Here is a 20,330-nt window from a genome sequence, read left to right on the forward strand (position 1 = left end):
TTTTGTGAGATAATTTACCCTGTTCTACCTCTCCCTTTCCTACCTCTTCCTTTCTTCTTATCCAAGTATAATCTTCTCTCATCCCTTAATTTTATTCTCCAGATATGACCCCTTAATCTTCAACTCACCCTGTGCCCTCTACCTACCTATCTATCTATCTGTCTGTCTATCTATCTATCTATCTATCTACATACATATAATTTTCCCCCCTCCAACTACCCTAATACTGACAAAGGTCTCATGATTATAACTATCATCTTTCCATGCAGGAATGTGAGCAGTTCAACCTTAATAAGTCTCTTATGATTTCTCTTTCCTGTTTACCTCTTCGTGTTCCACTTGAGTCTTGTGTTTGAAAGTCAAATTTTCTATTCAGCTCTGGTCTTTTCATCAAGAATGCTTGAAAGTCTTCTATTTCACTGAATGACCATTTTTTCCCCTGAAGGATTATACTCAATTTTGCTGGGTAGGTGATTCTTGGTTGTAATCCTATCTCCTTTGCCCTCCAGAATATTATATTCCATGCCCTGCGGTCCTTTAATGTGGAAGCTGCTAAATCTTGTGTTATCTGATTGTGTTTCCACAATACTTGAATTGTTTAATTTGGTTACAGTATTCCTAGGAGTTTTCCTTTGGGGATCTCTTTCAGGAGGAGATGGGTAGATTCTTTGAACTTCTATTTTGCCCTCTGGTTCTAAAATATCAGGGCAGGTTTCCTTGATAATTTCTTGAAAGATGGTGTCTAGGCCTTTTTTTTTAATCATGTCTTTCAGATAGTCCAAAAATTTTTAAATTCTCTCTCCTGGATCTATTTTCCGGGTTTTTCACATTATTTTCTAATTTTTCATTCTTTTGTATCTGTTTTACAGTGTCTTGATTTCTCATAAAGTCACTAGCTTCCAATTGCTCTATTCTAATTTTTAAGGAAGTATTTTCTTCAGTAAGCTTTTGGACTTCCTTTTCCATTTGGCCAATTTTTCTTTTTAGGGCATTTTTCTCCTCATTGGCTTTTTGGACCTCTTTTGCCATTTGGGTTAGGCCATTTTTTAAGGTGTTATTTTCTTCAGCATTTTTTTCGGTCTCCTTTAGCAGGCTGTTGACTTGTTTTTCCATGATTTTCTTGCATAACTCATTTCTCTTCCCAGCTCTTTTCCTCTGCTTCTATTACTTGCTTCTCAAAATCCCTTTTGAGCTCTTCCAAGTCCTGGGATTGATTCATATTTTTCTTGGATGCTTTGACTTTGTTGCCACCTTCTGGTTGTATGTTTTGATCTTCTTTGTCACCAAAGTAAGATAATATAGTCTGACTCTTTTTGTGCTGCTTGCTTATGGTCCCAGCCAATTACTTGAGTTTTAAACTCTTCGTTAAGGTAAGAGTCTGCTTCCAGTGTGGAGATTGTACTGTCCCAAGCTTCAGGGGTTTGTACAGCTGTTTTCAGAGATACTTGTAGGGACCTGTAAATTTTCAGTTCTTGCAAGGTGGTATGATAAAGGGTGAGGTGTTTACTCCTTTCCTGGCCTGTGCTCTGGTCTATTAGTGACCACAAGCACTCCTTTCTGTCCTGGACCTGTGAAGAAGGTTTCCTCTCTACTGCCACTACAAGCTCTACCACGCCAGCCCTCTTCATTGCCCCAGGACCATCACCTAGAACTGTGACCCAGATCCAAGCACGGGCAAAACAAGAGATTCCCGCCTCAGCACTGGCAAAGAGATCCGTGCAATCTCCCTCTGATCAGCCACTTGATTCCACCTCAGTCTGTGGGCCGGAAGCTCAGGACGCAGCCACCGCCCCAGCGCCCGCACTCTGCGCTCTGTGCTCTGGAACTGGCTCTGACCTAGCTCCTCTCTTAGCACCGCAGAAACAGACTTTTCCCACTGACCTTCTAAGTTGTCTTTGGTGTTTGTGGGTCGAGAGGTCTGGAAGCTGCCATAGCTGCCCAAGATTCAGTCCCCTGAGGCCTGCTCCAGGTTCACTGTGGCCTGCGTACCCATGCCACACCGCGTTCCTCTCTCCGCCCTGCATGATATACCTTTCTGATCAACCATCCAGGTTGTCTTGGGCTGGAAATTTGCTTCACTCTGTCTTTTTGTGGGTTCTGTTGCTTTAGAATTTGTTTAGAGCCATTTTTTATAGGTATGTGGAGGGGTTTGGGGGAGAGCTCAAGCAAGTCACTGCTTTCACTCTGCCATCTTGGCTCCACCCCTCACTATATGTTCTTAATAATTTAACCCCTACCCAAACAGCTGAGTTAAAAAACTAAACACAAACTGTTCTTTTGGGGAAAAACTATTATAATTAAGCACACATATGTAAAAAATGTGTGTGTATGTGTCTACATGAAGTATACATAACTTGTGCCAGAATGTTAAGAACCAAAAAAGGATTTGGTTTTGTTTTTTAAAGCTGTGCTGTTGTTCAAGAGAAAGCTTGACTCTGCATAGAGTGAAATGAATAAATGAGAGAAGGAAAAATTATTCCAACTCTCATTTTATTTTCTTTGCCGTGGAAAGAATTTTTTTCTATTAAAAAAAAAAGAAAACAAAAGAGTTAAATAAGGAATTGAAACTTAGGTAAATGAGAAGATAAGAGAGGACCTGCTTCTCTTAGTGAGATCACTTTCCCAGACCAGGACAAATTTCACTTAAGGTTACCAAGAGAACTATAGTGGTTGTGACTGACCGCTGCGCCACTGTTAGTGATATTTGCAAAATCATGGAGGAGGGGGGACTTGCCACTTGCTTGGAAGAAGAGAAGAATAGGACAGCAAACTTGGCAAAATTCTAGAATATATCGTTAAAATGGAATAATTTGTGAGCATTTAAAAATGGAAATATGGTCGTTTAGAGCCAACATGATGTCATCAAGAACAGGTTATGCTGCATTAAGCCAATTTCTTTTCATGACAGGATTATGACACTCTAGATAGGAAGATCAGGGAAATGCTAGAGATGCACAGTATACCTAAATTTCAACAACCCTTATGGATAAATGAGAAGGGAAGGGGAAGAGAATAAGCGTTTATTAGCTGCCTACTATGTGCCAAGCACTGAGCTAAGTACTTTTACAAATATCTCATTTGATCCTCATAGCAGGGAGCTATATACTATTATCCTCATTTTACAGTGGAGGAAACTGAGGTAGATAGAGATTAAGTGACTTGCCCAAGGTCATATAGCTTTTAAGTGTTTTGAGGCCAGATTTGAATTCAGGTCTTCCTGACTACACATGAGCTAGATGTTGATATAGTTAGGTGACTTGGAAACTGCTTCAAACAAAAATACTTAATGTATCAATGTCGTCTTGAAGGCAAAAGCTCCTAAAGGAATGTCCTAGGGTCCTCTCCTTGGCCATGCTGTGTTAAACAATATTGTCGCTGATGTGGGTTAGTATCTAACAGAATAAAAATATAATACAACATAGCTGATATTAATTTGAGGTTTTCTAAGTCAATATGCATTTTTGTTTGAGTTTGACACCACTGCTCTAGCTAGAGCTTTTATTTCACCTGTTATCTTTTGCTTCATTTTTTCTAGCTATTCATGTAGTCCTTGTGGAAAATCCGTTTTTTTTTTTTTGAGGTTCTGCTTATAGCTATCACTCTTTTTGGCCTGGATTTTTGGGCATCTCTATATCAACAGTATTTATACTGGTCAGCATCTTGTTTGGTTTACTTAATTCTCCATCTTTAGCTCTGAATTGAGACTTTGTATCAGCACCAGACTCAGTCTCCTGCTACATCTTTTGGTCAGGTGTTGAGCATCGCATAGGCTTGCCCTGGATCAGCTGGGTACCTGTTCTGACTTCAGCCTCAGTGCTTGGCCCTTGTGGATTTTTGAGGTTTGGAGCACTCAATTTCAGGGCCCTCTATTGCATCTGAAGACAGAGTGCTAGGGACCCCAAAACCCCCTGGGTGCTTCACTGCCACTTGTCTAAGTGTTGCCATGTACGTCACTGTCTGCTGTTGCTGCCTAGGGCTTGTGTTGTCCACCTTGGGACTTTTCTCTGGGGAGCCCTTCACTCTTGCTATTCTTGGACACAGCGTCCTGCAGGCCACCCTTGCCTCTGGCCTGTCTCCATGCTTAGAGCTTGTTGGTCTCCACTGCCTCTAACTGTGGGCAGCCCCTTTTTCTCTGGCCTGTCAGTTTCTGGCAGGCTTTTTATGGAGTGCTGGAGTGGAAATAATCATTTCCTGTACTTTCTTATTGGATTTCTTGATCATTATTTGTTCTGTTGTGAATTTCAGGTACCTCAAAATCAATATATCTAATATATTGTGTACATTAATCTTGATAATTTTGACCTTTGGTGGCTTTTTTTTAGATATGATTATTTGTTAGATATTATTTGTTGGATATGAAACACAATCAACACAGTGTTTCTTTGTAATGTGTTTGACAAAGAACTTGGGACATGAAGAAGTATCTGCTCTGCCATTTTCTTATTCACTTGTGCTTGCTTTATTAACATTTGTCTCTAATTCCTAGTTTCTTTGAAAGAATATTTTAAGCCACCTGGCCATTTCATGAAAGCTAGTTTAGTTAGAACTAGATAATAATATCTATAAATTCAATTAACTAGATATGTATGAACTGTAAAATATGTTAGTATGCTGAAAATGAATGAGGGCTCTATTATCAACCCCTCTACTTTATGGAGCTCCCAATAGCTTTCATGTATCATTCATTACATGTGACTGCCTAATGTGCACTGAGGATGCCAGTATGAGTTCATATATTAACTATTATTAAAGCTTAATTTCCTTTTTAAACATAAATGTAAGTTCTAGTACTTTCTTGCCACATTCCAGAGGATCATCTTGTGTACTCTGGCAGGCTGCATGTACCCCATTTTGGATATCACTGTTCTAATCATATTTAATATCTATTGTCTAGCACAGTGCCTGGTACATATTAGGTATTTAATCAATGCTTATTGATTGATTAATGCTAGGACTTTTACAAAATGAATAACGGATCTATAATCTAATGGGTAAGGACACTCATACCCCACTGGAGGTCACAGTCCATTTATGTCCATATAAAAAAAATCCTCCATAGAGCATCAGCCAAAAGCTGGAGTGCTTTCTCTGGGCCTTTCAATATTTTTTGTGTAACAGGGCAGTACTTGAGCCTATTTTTTTTTCCTCTTTCCTTTTTGTTGTCTTTTACAGTACTTATCATGGGCAAATCATATATTGTAATATGCTATATATAGCTTGTACCTCTCTACATTTTACTTGAACAGTAAGCAGGTTTGAATTTTCATTTCACTTCTTCCATATTTATCAGTGAGCTATGCAGCATTGTAGCCAGGCATTATTATTGTATTATACTTTCCAATTAAAGTACTCCTATTTCTTATAATAGATGAAACTGTTAAAAGTTAATCATTGACAAGAAAGAATGTTGTGTCACCACATACCAGAAAGATGAGTTTACTTGATAGTTGAGTTTTAGTCCCAGGAGCTTGTATTCACAGTTTATGTCAATGTAGTATAACTATAAACTCCACACTGAAATCTTACCAGGAAATTTGAATCTTAATCATTTTAAAGATAACTATATTTTCTTTTCTTTTCTTTTCTTTTTTTTTTTTGGTGAGGCAATTGGAGTTAAGTGACTTGCCCAGAGTCACACAGCTAGGAAACATTATGTGTCTGGGGCCGGATTTGAACTCAGGTCCTCCTGACTTCAGGGCCGATGCTCTATTCACTGTGCCACCTAGCTGCCCCTATATTTTTATTTCTTTAATGAGTTATACATCTATGTCTGGATTTTCATTTGCTCAGTGTTGATTAGGATTGTGAGCCCTTTTATTACAAGCCTTGCCCTGAAATATTAGTTGTAATCTTTTTTCCAAAAATAGCCTTGAAATATTTGGTCATCATTCAGTAGTTTATATATTTTAGGAATTGTTGTAATTAACCTTCTTATTCTGACAAAATAAGGCACTGCAGATTCTAAACCTGTTTTGAAATACATAATTGGTAGGCTGGAAGAAGTGACAGTAATTTCTTTGGATTAGAATTGTTTGGAGAATTGGAGAGTGCTCCCCTAAACACATCATGCTTTTTAAAGCTCTGTCAGTTGGTCAATTAATGACAGATGATTTGAAGCTTTAGTGGGACAAGCGTGGCTCTGTAGAAGTGCTATTGTTGTGTTTGTATTTAATTGCTGTGTTTGTAAAGGATAGATATCCTTAGATCAGTGATTCCCATATTTTATCATTGCTCTAGTAGATATGAGAAAATAATAAGAAAATAGAGGATAAAGGATTGTTTGGAGTTTTGGTGTTTTTTTTTTCTTATTATAATAGATGAGAAGCTACATGGCATTGACAGATAGAGACAGACAAGGGAAACAGAGAGAAGGACAGAGACAGAGGGGGTTAGCCTATTAAGTCCTTTCTGTGAGCCAAGTAATGGGGATACAAATGTTATTCAATTGTTTTCAGTCATGTCCAACTCTTTGTGACCCCATTTGGAGTTTTCTGGGCAAAGATACAGAGTGGTTTGCCATTTCCTTTTCCAGCTCACTTTACAGATGAGGAAACTGAGGCAAATTTGTCCAGGGTCTTACAGCTAATGCATGTCTTAGGCCAGATTTGAATTCAGGAAGATGTCTTCCTGACTAGACCCAGCAAGAATGCTACTGTGCCAGCTAGCTGCCCCAGATATACAAATACAAATAAACTAGAAAGTCTCTGCCCTCAAAGAGCTTTTATTCTAATGAGGGAGGAAAAAATGGAATGAGGAGCTAGCAACAGGATATGTGTAGCATGTAGGAACAGACAGTATGGAGATGTCTAGGAAGTGGTATGGAAATCTGGTTCCAGGTAAGATAAAGCAAAAATTCACGTATCAAAGTCTAGGATGGTTCCAGGGACAGAGTTCAAGGTTCCTTTGGTGAATAGATGGAGGTGATGCCTGGAATGTAGATGTCATCCTATCCATCTTGTCTCATCCTCATCTTTCAAATCTTACCCCACCACTACAATCCCAGATCAGCTCTTTGTTTCTACCTGCCGAGGCTGTTGGGATAGTTTAGTTCTCAGAGTCTTATCTCTCCTCTCCAATCCAGTCTTCATACCAGTGCAATAATAATCTTTCTTCACATTGATCTTTTCATATCACTCAACTTTTTTGAAATCTTTAATGACTCCCTATTGTCTACTGGATAAATTTTAAATTTCAGTACTTGACATACAAGACTCTCTGCAACTTCTGTCCATGTATATATTTCCTGCTATTTATGTATTTTTCGTCTTTCAGTTTTAAATTTTGAATTTGAATTTTGAGTCCCTCTCTCAAGCCTCTTCCCAACCCATTGAGAAGGCAAGCAATATAATACCTATTATACATGTGAAGTCATGCAAAATATATTTCCATATTACAAAAAAAGCAAGAAAAATAAAGTGAAAAAACATGCTTTGATCTGCACAAAGAGTTAATCACTTTTCTTTCTGGAGGTGGAACCTGCTGTATATTTGTCCACAAATTGGACAGCTCTTTGTTCCCTTAGCATACACAGTCTCAACTTTATGCTCTTGTTTAAGTTGTTCCTTGTACCTACCATGTCCTCCATTCCTTCCTTTTTCTTGTTAAGTTTTCTAACCATCCTTTAAAATCCAACTCAAATGCTACTTATTCCAAGAAACCTTTCATGGCTTCCTGATTGGTAATAACCTAACGTTTTGTTTTATTACTCTTGATATTGGATATTTTAGCTATTTATATTTATATCTCACCCCACCCTAGTAAGCTGTACTTATTGATTTCACCAACACGTAGCGTAACGTTCCTTACATCATAGGCATTCAATAATTATTTTTGATTTGAAGGTTAATTTTTGTTTGGGATTTTTTTTTGTATTTATATATATTCTACTGCTTTAAAATTTTGTATTACTCTTTTTTATTGTTTTTTGACCATTTAATGAATATTATGTTCACTAATTAAGTCAGTTCCCTTTTCTTCTTTATGTATGCACATATATATTTGTCTCTATAATGTATCCACATGAAAACGTAATTTGTTTTCTTTGAGCTTTTATTCTTTTTGATCATAAATGTGTAATCATCTCTGCCTTCACTGGCAATGACACTTCTGTTTATGATGCTAAGAATAGCTCTGTTCTTATTCCTATATAGCTTCTACTTTAATAATTGTAAAATCTGGTCAGAGATTGATCATTTACACTTTCTTAGGCATTGTATTTTTCTTAGAGGTTGGACAGAAATGGATGCAAAAGATCTGTTGTTCTGTGGTGACTACACAAAATAGTTAAAGAGAAATGATTCAGTATTAGGTAGGCCAGCAAGATGTTCAAATTGGGACCATTTCCAAAGAAATTAAAATAAGGCACAAACACTATTATTTTCCTAGTGTATTTTTAAGAGGAAATCTCAGTTCATCATTTTCCTCTTTTTTAGAAAATATCTTTTGGATAGAAAATCTCTTTAACTATGACTAGAAACCTAAAAGACATTCTTAAAGATGCTTCATAGCCTTCATGACATTGGGTTGGTTGTGTGCCTGTTGTAATTTAAAATGGCACTGCAGTGATGATGCGTTAAGAGTTGTTTAATAGATATTTCTAATATCGGGGCAATTTCTCATTTAGAACTCCCATTAGTAGTAATTTGGTTTATTGAAAAGAGTGCCAAATTTGGAGTAGAAAATTTTAAGATCAAATCCTGATTTTGCTTTTCACTGCTTTTGTGACAATGGGCAAATCAGCTCAGCTTATCTGGTCTTTAGATTCCTTATGTATAAAATGAAGAGATTGACTTACTATAATGGAAAGAATACTTGACTTTGGAGTCAGAAAGAGCTAAGTTTTAATTCTATGTCTGACTCTTTGTAGCTGGATGACCATGGACAATTCATTTGACTTTTCTGATTGTTAGTTTCCTCATCTGTGAAATAAGGATAATAGTACCTACTTCGTAGAGTTGTTGTGAGGTTCAAAAGAGATAATATTGGTAAAACATTATGTAAACCTTAAAGCACTCTATGTCAGTTATTTCTTGTATGTTCCAATAGATCTGAGGTTGCATCATTCTAGATATTTTTCTAATAACACAAATCAGAGCCCATCCTTGCTTGCCCATTTAGTGACTCTCATCTTTTCATTACAGGGGACACACCTGACCTGATGGTGCCTTCTCTCATTCTCTTGACATTTCATGGAAACCAGTAGAGCACACTGGCCATTCCTTAACTTGTTCCCTATACTTATTACCTGAGCAGCCTATCTTTTTTACAGGCATATGTTTTTCTTATACTCTGCTCATGTCTACGTGTGTCTTCGTTGCTCTTTATGTGATCCTCAACTTTGATTCTTAGTAGTCTTTTCCCACTGTCAGGTTCTTCCTACATCAATCTGTTTTACCTTTCATTGCTAGAGTAATGTTCTTAATGCACAGAGTTAATCATGTTACTCCCATGCTTAGAAGCCTTCAGTGATTACTACTCCCAACTCCTCCCCCACACCCCCATGTGCCTTGTTTTTTCACGTGGACTTGTTACTTCATTGATGTAAGGAAGGAACTCCCTCTACCAATGGAAGTCTTAGTGAGTTGTGAGTTGATTTGTCCTGGAGTCACACGGCCAGTATGTTTCAGTGATGGGTCTTTCTGATTCTGAAGCTAGGTTTCTCTCTATTACGCTGCTTTGCCTCTCTCAGTGGTTCTTCATTGTCAAAATGGATAATTTTGATTACATCATCTATTAAAATTAAAATCCATTTTTCCAGCTTTCCTTCTCTGAACTAGTCCCTTTCATATAGTTTCTGTTCAGCTCAACAGGACCACTTGTCATTATCCTCATCCACTCTGTCTTTTCACACGTTCATGCCATTGTTTCACATTATCACCCTGGTCTGGAATTCAGTCTCTCCTCCTCCCCTAATCTTCACTTGTGAAATTGCAGCTCCTTTTTGAAGGCCACATTCAGGTATAGCCTCTGTGAAACCAAACCTTCTCTGTCATCCTAGACAAAAGTAATTTTTTATTTCTTTTGCATTCATATCTCTTTTTGTTACTATATTCTAATTTTATTATTAATTGATATTACTATTGTAGTGTATATTATTTCCTCTTCTAGGTTCTCTTCTATGTGCTTCCAAAACAGTTGTTGAATGAGATTGGTAAAAATGGATTTTCTTTTTAATTTTTGCATTTGTGAAGCTTTTTATTGGGAGGAGAAAGAAAAGGATAAACATTTGATAAGAAGTAATTCAAACATCTAAATTGAAATGATAGCAATTTTTTTTTCTTCTTTAGTGTTAAATGTTTACAAAAGACAGTGAAGGATTCTTATCACATAATTTGTAGACCATGTGCTTGTGAACTTGAAGTTTGTGCTAAATGTGGAAAGAAAGAAGAAATTGTTATTCCGTGAGTATTTATTTCCATGAAAGTTTATTTCACTCTTCCACTGCTTGATGCACATGCGTTTTCTTTCATTGAAGAATTCAGATAACTAATTAGGGCTTATATTTCAGTAAAATTATATGATCAATCTGTGGAAACAGATTGTAAGAGAATTTCAATTTAAAATTTTTCAGTAGTTTTCCCCATATCAGTTTCAATAATCTTTTTCATGTTAATCAGCCCTAATGAGTTGACATTTTTATGTTAATTTTTAAAAAAATTTTTCTTGTTTGTAGCACAATTTCATTCAAGTCAAGCCTTGTTTACTCTTTGACTAAGGTCATTGAATTCAGAGTATAATCCGTATTTCTCTGGTTCATGTAAGACCTGCTTAACTGACATAGAAAGGAAAATAAATAGCTGTGAACTTAGACATGGTGCATTTTTTGCTTTGTTATAGTAAATGGATAACCACATGTCTTTATTTGGGCTGTTGCCCTTGTATTATTCCTGTAAATATTGCCTCTGGGGATGCAGACTAACTTAAAAGCCTTTATGACATAAGCATTTGGTATAACTTCATTTGCTACTTGGTGTACAGCCATTGAGAGGGTGAGTCAATGTGTCTCAGATCTTACTCTGTTTTGTTGTTCTTTACAAGCACTGCTGTTATACTTAACACTTCACACCATCAAACCCAGGTACCCTTCATCTATTCTTCTACCCCAACTACCCTTTCCTCCTAAGTTTCTGGTCAAATCTGCTTCTCCTTAGAGAGGTTTTAGGCCCAGATTCCTTCTCAAAAGTGCAATAAATAGCCAGTCAGTGAATACATGTGTTACTCGCCTATGTGATATACACGAAGTCTCCTTCGGCATTTTGAAGTGGAGCTTTCATGTAAACATGAAGTTCTCAGACTAGTTTTGTTTGATTTCAGATAGAAGCCCCATTTTTCACAGTAGGGATCCATGGTTCTATCCCTGTCCCAAGAAAATATAAAAAGTGTTTAAGCTACGAGACTTAGGCAATATGTAGATAAACTCATTTTTAAATTTTTACTGTCATCAAAACAAGACTCAGGTTGACAGTGGACAAAACAGAGAAACTGAAAATAGATTAGAATACTGTGACGTTTGTTTATGGTTTTGACTTTGTTTTGTGTTAAACAGTTTTTCTGTAATGAATGTCGTTCTGATTTGATTGGGCTGCATATAACCAGCGACATTATTATTAGCTGGGCTTGTAACTTAATCTTCAGGGATCTTTTATTCATATTTATTTCACTGAAATTCTTGCTGATCACGATCAAAAAAAGTAGAATTTTGTTGAAAAGACACCCTCTGCCTTTACTGAGCAAGAAAATAATAAAAACCTGGCAGGTAATTGGATTTTTTCCCCTCCCTCCATCAGGATCAGTAACAAGCTAGAGAAGACAGCAGACATTGAAAGTGATGAGATATCTCACTGCAGGAGAAGAAACAGAAGATTTGAAGAACAGAGTGATGACGAATTAGATTTTGACCTTGATTTGAATGAATCAGAAGATGAGGAACAAAGTAATCATAGCAGCTATACCAAAAACAAATCTGCAAGTGCGAAAACCTAACCAACTTGAAGGTCTTGTACAAAGGCCTATGAAATTATATACAGGACAATGGAAAGCTCACTGACCTGGGATTAGGGGTTGCTAGGTTCTAGTCTTGCCTCTGTTATTAACCAGTTATGTATCCATAGTCAGATCACTTGCTTTCTTGGAGACTGTTTTTTTCATCTGTAAAATGGCATCAGTAGATGACCTGAAAAAACTGCTTCCAGATCTAGTTTTCTGTCATTTGGATTTCATCAGAAACAGAATCCATTCTTAAATTTCTCTTGGAACAATAAAAATGAACTCTTTTTTTTTAATTCAACATACTGCTCCTTTAATTTTGATGCGTCCATTTTGAATTTTCTCATGGAATGTCTCTTTTTTAAGTGTTTTAAGTGTTGAGTAATTTCAGTATTATTATTTAGAAAGCTACATGAATCATAAGCCTGAATAGTATTCAGGATTAATGGAATATTTTTAATCTCTGATGTGAAAGGGGTTGATCTCTTTAGGGTGGGGGGCTTCAACAAATATTAATTAGTTGAATAATTCGCATTGAAAAGCCATAATCTCGTATTTTTCCTTTATTGTAGAAATAGAATGTTGTCGTAGGAAAAACACTGGATGTGAGTTTAGGAGATAATGAAGTTCAAGTCCCATAATACTTACTAGTTGACAAGAAAACTCTCTGAGCCTCAGGTTCCTTGTCTGTGTAATGAGAGTAAAAATACCTTCTATGCAGAGTTGATATAAATGAATCACTTTGTCAACCTTAAAGAACTATGTGACTTGTCATAAGTCATTCATAAAAATTGTGTAAGATTCTTCTTATTAATAAGAATAATAACGATAACTTCAATTTATGCTCCTTGTTCTTCCCCTTCATATAAAGGACTTAATTCATATTTTACATTAAAGAAGTGATGTTATATTGTGAAAAGTCAGAAGATACCGTCTCTAAGTGTCACTCAGTTCTGTTGCCCAAGAGGTCTTAGGCACAAACATGTTTATGATAAATATGCTTATTATACTCAAGCCCTTTCATATACATTATCTTGTGTCATCCATATAATAGTACTTTAAGGCAAGGAGGGCAAGTAATAAATTGAGTTCTGGCTGTGGTTCTTCCACTTGCTAATCATTAGTCAGTCTCTCTGATCCTCAGTTTCCTATGGAGCAAGTTAGTAAGAGCTATTTTACATAGAGTCGTAAGCACCATAGAGTTCATCTAATCCCATTCTCTCATTTGCAGATGAGAAAGCAGGCATGCAGAGGGCACAGGAATTGCCTCTTGTTGCATGAGTGTAATAGCAGCAGAAAAATTCTTTTGAATTCTTCCAGGACAATATGCTTTCCACTATATCTACCTTACAGAGTAGTTGTGAATATAAAATTATTTAATGAATACAAAAATTATAAATTACTTCTTTCTAGAAACAAGTTTGTGAAGCAATATGGCCAGCATTTGAAGTGGGGCAGTAATATTCATTCTTCTCAACTCCCCTTCAGTCAGTTATAAATGTATTTTAATATAATAACTATATCTCAGTAATTCAAAACATATGCAGGATATAATCCTGTTTATGCAATGTCTTTGCTTTTTTGCATATTGTTATTGTTGTTATTATTATTATTATTATTATTAAGAATGGTGCCTGCTAACACAGATTACTCAACTGGAGGGAAGTTTGATAAAGAGCATCACCTAGTGGCATGTTCTTGTAATTGTGTATCTTTAGTTCCACGCCACAAAATATTATCAAGAATAGCCTAGAATTCATTTATGTTATTTAGTTCAGTTGTGTTTGTATAGGAATTGTTTCCCTTACCTAAAACCATTTTCTAGAGTGTGAATCACTATGTAGAAATGAAACAGAGGCTTTTTATTTTCTTTTTACTGTGATGTGTAAGCATTTTTTTTGTAGCTTAATATGTGCCCATATATTAAGACTATGTACTGTACATCCTGTAATCTTATCATTTTTAATAGTGCCTAGTATATCATATGGCTAAAAATAATTAGCACAAAATATTTTGGTTCATAAGTAGCCAAGATTTAAAGTTATGAACTTACTTGCCTATATTATGTAGGACTGGTTTTAAAACATTTCCAGAGAAAAAAGCATAAAAATATGATGGATGAAAGAAATGTCATGAGTTCAACAAATTTTATTAAATGTAGAGCTAAGTTCAGTGCATTGTGCTCAGGTCTTTTTTTTTTTATCCACAAGTTTTATGTAGCTTTATTTTAAAAAACAGGAAAGAAAACAACAACAAAATAAAATGAAAAGGTGAAAACATGACAATATCCAAAAATTGAGATCCGTCCACTTTTCAAAGGCAAAAGCTCTGAAAGTTCTACCAACTGGAAGAACCCTAACAAGACAAGAATTATGAATGGGGGAATGATGTCATTTCACAAACAAAATTTTATATAACCGAAGGAACCTTTCTGGGGCATAACTATTCTTACAAGCAAATGGGGGGGTGGCGGGGGGGACACGGGGTCGGGGAGGAACAAGACAGGAAAAACATGGAATTCCAGTGTTCCATATCAACTAGTTACATCAGTATATGCCCGCAGTGTTCTGGCAAACAGTGTGCATTCGTTTTCTGCAGCATTCTAAGAACTGTAATCTTGATTCACTTCAGCAGAGATGATAGCAGCAGGAAAGAATGTGGTGTTAAAAATGCTTGTGTTGGGGTGGCTAGGTGGCGCGGTGGATAGAGCACTGGCCCTGGAGTCAGGAGGACCTGAGTTCAAATCAGGCCTCAGACACTTGACACTTACCACTTCCTAGCTATGTGATCCTTGGCAAGTCACTTAACCCCTATTGTCTCACCCCCAAATAAATAAAAATAAAAATGCTTGTGTCAGCTTCTGGTGACTCTCTTCCAGGCAGCTTCAAGGTCAAAGCCTTACAAGAATTGAACAAGAACTTAAAAGATAATCTGTGTATATGGCCATGGCTGGGAGAGGATTTAAAGCCATACTTGAACCCCTTAAAATTTTTTTTTCCCATTAAAAATGTTTCTAAATGAAGTTATGTTGGTTGTCAATGAATGCCACTAGTACACAGTGGAGCTCAGGTCTTTTTGTCTGTGGTTTTGTAAACTGCTTTCATTTTCTCAGATGAGCAACTCGTTTGAAATGTATGATGAAAAGGAATTCCTGAGAGCTTAAATCAGTTACCCACAGTCACATAGGCGGTATGTATCTGAAGCACTATTTTAACCTAGCTTTTACTGACTCCAAAGCCAGCCTTGATTGTCTATCCCCTCTTCTCTTTTTTTCTCTTCACTCTCACTTGGGGGCCTTATCACTTCTCACAGGCTCAGTTATATTCTGAGTCATGGTAGGTACTTTAATAAATACTTACATTTAGTAATTAGCAAGTCACAGTCTGGCCTCAACTTGTCTTTGTAGTACTGTTACACATTGCTCTCCTTCACACATTTCTGTGGTCCAACAAAACATATTTTCTTACCTGAATTCAAATGCAGCCTCAGGCACTTGACACTTCCTAGCTGTGTGATCCTGAGCAAGTCAGTTAATCCCGATTGCCTCACCAAAATGCAAAAACAAAACAAACAAAAAAACCCCATGCTTTCTTGCCATTCCTCACACATGATGCTCCATCCCCTGTCTTTGTACAAAGGTACAGGCTCTTTCCCATGTCTTGCCTTATTTCTGCATCATAGATTCCTTCGTTTCCCTAAAGCCTTAGCTCAAGTGGCGTCTTTTGCATGAACTCTTCCCTGATTCACCTCAATTATTAATATTCTCCCCCATCACTGCAGTCACTATGTATCTATCTTGTATTTCATACTAGCACCTGTCATGTTGTTTTCTTCAAGAGAAGGTTAGCTGCTTGAGGGTGTGGCCTTTGGCTTTTGTCTTTGCATCTACAACATTAGGCACGTAGTAAGTACTTATTAACTTTTTATTGATTTATTGATCCTTTTACACAATGGAGGATAACATACTTTAAAAAATTAATGAAAAGATAGGTTGCTGTTTTGGGAATGATGTCTAAAAAGTCTCGTGTTTATTTGTATCCTATGATTTCTGTAAGAGGTTTGTTTCCAAGCAATATATATCCAATGCTGTAGGTGTTGTAGTTTTAAGACACCAAACTGACAACCCTGAAAAAACAAAGCAGAATTATAATTTCATGTATTACTAGCCAGTAAACACTATGCATTATCGGAATGTATATCTAAACTTTGTAGCATTTAGCACAATGTTCTACACAAGGTAGGAACTTAATACATGCTTGAACAAATGAAAATATTTTAATTTGTCCAGAGTACTTTTAAAGTCATCTCTGCAGCTGTACTTAGCTTGCTTTTGATGCATGCTTAGGAGGATATGGACAACAGTGACCACTGTGTTCTTACAGAAATAGGCCTCAGTAACTTATCTTTTTATCTCCAACTTTGGGCTTTTAGGCCATCATTAGGAATAAAAATAATGATGATATATAGAAAGATGAAACTGCTGAAAATTGGAAATATCATGCCATCTTATAGAGCAATAAAGGAAATTCAAGTTACTCAGTATGCAGTAAAACATGAATAGAAGGTGGACAGTGGCAGGAATTATATAAGATCTTTCTCTAGATTAGAAGAACTTGAATGGCAAGTTGCATTTTTGCATTATGTTTGGATCTCATTTATAGATTTGATATTAAGAAAGTTCACATTTTATAAGAACTCAATCAGTGTGTAACACATTTGTACATTCTAAAGAAAATGTTTAATAAAGCTAGAATTTGGTAAGGCATTATAAACTAAGGGTGCATTAATATGATTATTATCATTATGTTACTGATGACACATGAAATTTCCAGGCTAAAAAACTATCCAGCATTTTGAGGGTCAAAATATTTTATATGTTCATCGTTTATATTTTATTTATGTGGGGAAATGAGGAACTACTAGGTATGGTAGAAGAGGGTGGCAAATTTGGGAAGAAGAAGGAAAAAGAAGATAGGCCCAGGCATGAGTGGGTGGGAAGGGACAGAGGCTCCAAATTCCCCATTGCATATTATTAGGGTACTTTGGTGGCCTAAACAGATAGCTAAGTGCTTGGGAAACCTAGGAGGCCTCCAGCAGGCCACCCCTGCAGGAAGAAAGCAGGAAATGTGTTCTGAGATGGGTCACCCAGTGTATTTGTTTCACTAAGATGAGGGTCTTGTTTGAACCAAGTGATCTTTGGAAAGCATCTATTCACCAGCTCAGTAAGAGAAGAAAATAAAAAGACCATGCAATTTAATGTAGATTCCCTATAAACTTTTGTCTTCGAATCTGTATTATCAGCGTGACTCTTCGTATACTTATTACTCCCCCAGTTCATAAAAGGGTACTCTATACTAGAAATGTCAGACTTGAGGCTCACAGGCAATGCTCCCAGTGGAGCCAGGACCAGATTAAAATGTAATAGGGAAATGTTCAAAATTTTGAAAAATACAGTAAAACAGATGATGTTAATTTGTAGTTTTCTAAGTCAGTAAGCAGCTGGTAGGGATCCATGTCTATTTTCCTTTGACAATACTGCTCTGAACCAGAGAGGTGACATGGAAGCTTCCCATGGCAAATGTCCTGGGGCAGTTTTGCCTTTGAACTCCATACTCAGTACTGTGTCTATCAACTTTTCGAAAAGTAGGTGGAAGCTGGTATAAATCCTCTTGTGTAGAGGTAGAGCCACAAGCACAGCAAGAGTCACACTGATAATACAGATTTCAAGACAGAAGGTTGCAGAGAACCAGTTGAAAGGTGGAACCAGAAAACAAAACCATCTTATTTATAAATACAAAAGACTTCAAAACTTGTCATGACAGTCCAATACAAAGTCACCACCGGCATAGTACCAGCAGAGAAATAATTGGCTTCTGTTACAATTATGACCTTGATGGATAGGAATGCTGAGTGAATTTAAAGCGTAATGAAAAATTGATATTCCAGAAGCTGAGTGCCAAAGAATTTGAAATGGGAAATGAAGATGGGACCAAAGATAAAGGATAAAGGGCATCCCAGACCCCCAAAACAATAAGAATGCCCTAATCTTAAGTTCACAACAACTTGATAAGTATAATGGACCTAAAAGCAATGTCCACCTATAAACAAGGGCTCCCTGCATCCCTTATCCATGTCTCTGGGGCCTTGAGACTGGTTTGTATCTTAAGAATGATATTTCCAGAATTATGGAGGTCTGTATTTATAATGATCATTAAAAGTAACTTTGGCTGTGATCCTTCTTACAGCCAATATACTGTGAATAATTATACGTTTGTTATATTGTTCATTACACTACTAATAAATAGTATAGCCAGAAACCTTGATGTTTGTTTAAGCCTAAGATTAGTGAGTTCAGTATTTAGAGATTAGCATGCTTATGGGAAAAGAGATCTCTCCAATTTGTTAAATAACATTTATTTCTTAAGTAATATTTAATAAACTGATGAGGGCAGCTGAGAGGTAATTGATCATTTAATGAGATGTTGTAATTAGTAATTAATGAAGAAATACCAGAACATACTCCTTGATTACCTCAGGATCTTGGATGAGAACAAATAAGGAAGATGACATGTAATAGGGGATGGAAGGGTAACTATCCCACCTAGAAAACATGTGACTGATTGACCCTAAAGACCTGCTATGCTGCTATAGGTGATTTTCTACATGAAAGAAGTAGAAGGGCAGTAAATTACACCCAGAGGATCTTTTGTGGCCATAAAAATGTTAACAAGATAACATGACTACAAAAAAGCATAATGAAGCCTTCAGTTTTTTTTCCTTTGTATTCCTGTTTTGTCTCCCATTTATTCCAGTGGGACCATTTCCACCACAATGTCATGTCCCCATCCCTTCTACAGCACTAAACTTGGATTAATTCTTTATGACCCAGCAGAGACTGTCTGTCCCCATAATGTAGTTTCCTTCCTTTGGGTTTTTTATGTGTAGAATTTCCTGTCAACTTTACCAAAAGGTATTAGAGATTTCCAGTATGATTAGTCAGGGACATCCCACACATAAATCAATCATTTAGTAGGGCCTAAAATCTGGCAAGGAGTGGATTCTGAAATTGTTTCTGAATCATTTAAAGAAACAGTTGTTTGTTTCTGTAAGCCTTTGTTTTTATAACCTATCAGTGGCAGTGACTCAGGCTGCACCTGTGTATTTGTCGATTCACAAGCAATATCCTAACACTGGAGCAGTCTTTTCAGGCCTTAGCACTTGAGGCCTCTTGTTTCCTTTTTATCAGCCTGGAAGATTCTAAGCATTTTGCAGATTTTCAAGACAGTGTGATAAAGAACAGTGAACTTGGAGTCAGAAGGTCTGTCCTGATTTACTCAAGCTGTGTAAGCTTCATTGCTGAGTTTCTCTTTCCTCATATATAATATGGAGATAATGCTGCATAACTTACCTTGGTCAATGATGGTGGAACCACAGTATCATAATCCCTATGAGCATTTGACACAAGGAGGTAAGAATGTCACTAAAGGAAACAAAGATGGGGAAATTGGCTGGAGTAGATCAAGTATACCATACATACTTCATGGTCATGCTAGAGATGACATTTTGGGGAGAAGTAAGAGATGGATTCCCATGGTATCTATCTGAAAGAGAGGAGGGTGCTGAACACTTGGAAAAATTCATGGATCTTGTTGAGAGAGATGGGGAGAGGGATTGAGAATATTAGTGACTGTCGAGTCATATACTTACTTTTCCATCTCTACAAAGTCTTTATGAGAATAATCCATCTTTGCATCAAGAACAACCTTAATGCAGATATGAGAAAGGAAAAGGCAGGCTTTCATAAGTGATGTTCTACATCTTTACAGTTAGACAACTAACTGAATGGTGTGGAGAATACAAGCTCCAATTGCTTATTGTATATTGACTATTAAAAAATATTTAATAGAGCAAAATTCCAGTTTAAAGGCTCTCCAATAAGCTATTTGCTGTGTGTATGTCAAAAGTGAATAGAATTCCTTGAAAGAAGTAATGGAGATGACAAGTGATCAACTGAGACAAAAAAATAAGTCAGTCACGTGAACAAGCATTTAATAAATGCTTCCTCTATGTGCCAAGGTCTGTGCTAAAGGTAGGAATGCAAATATAAACAAAAAGACAATACCTGCCTTCAGGGAGCTTTTTTCTAGAGGGTGAAGACAATACAATGAATATGAGTTAATGAATAAATATATGCATGAGTGAATGAATGAAAAAGTATTAAGTTACTAAGTTCTGCCATGTGGAGATATCCAAAAAGAGAGATGATTGCTTGCCTTCAAGCAGTCACATTTGGGAAATGGTGACCAGAGAAGACAATTTCAGTTTGGGGAGTGAGAGGTGATTGT

The 20,330-nt window shown here is 36.6% G+C and overlaps 1 protein-coding gene across 3 annotated transcripts in view; it reads left to right on the forward strand.

Moving 5' to 3' along the window:
* Nucleotides 1-20,330, forward strand: part of CUNH9orf85 (chromosome unknown C9orf85 homolog) — a 142,135-nt gene that overhangs the window by 81,309 nt on the left and 40,496 nt on the right. Inside the window, exons 3-4 of one of the 3 annotated variants that reach the window (XM_021001783.2) lie at nucleotides 10,287-10,400; nucleotides 11,787-12,286. The exons of 1 other annotated variant lie outside the window; for it this stretch is intronic. In XM_021001783.2, the coding sequence (XP_020857442.1) occupies nucleotides 10,287-10,400; nucleotides 11,787-11,982 (310 nt within the window). In that variant the 3' untranslated portion in view covers nucleotides 11,983-12,286. Of the gene's footprint in view, nucleotides 1-10,286; nucleotides 10,401-11,786; nucleotides 12,287-20,330 lie in introns of those variants that run through there. One more of the 3 variants, XM_078152818.1, reaches the window with a different exon arrangement.

This window comes from Phascolarctos cinereus, unplaced genomic scaffold (genome assembly GCF_003287225.1).
Source record: "Phascolarctos cinereus isolate Bilbo 61053 unplaced genomic scaffold, phaCin_HiC Scaffold_4;HRSCAF=312, whole genome shotgun sequence".
NCBI classification, from domain to species: Eukaryota; Metazoa; Chordata; class Mammalia; order Diprotodontia; family Phascolarctidae; genus Phascolarctos; species Phascolarctos cinereus.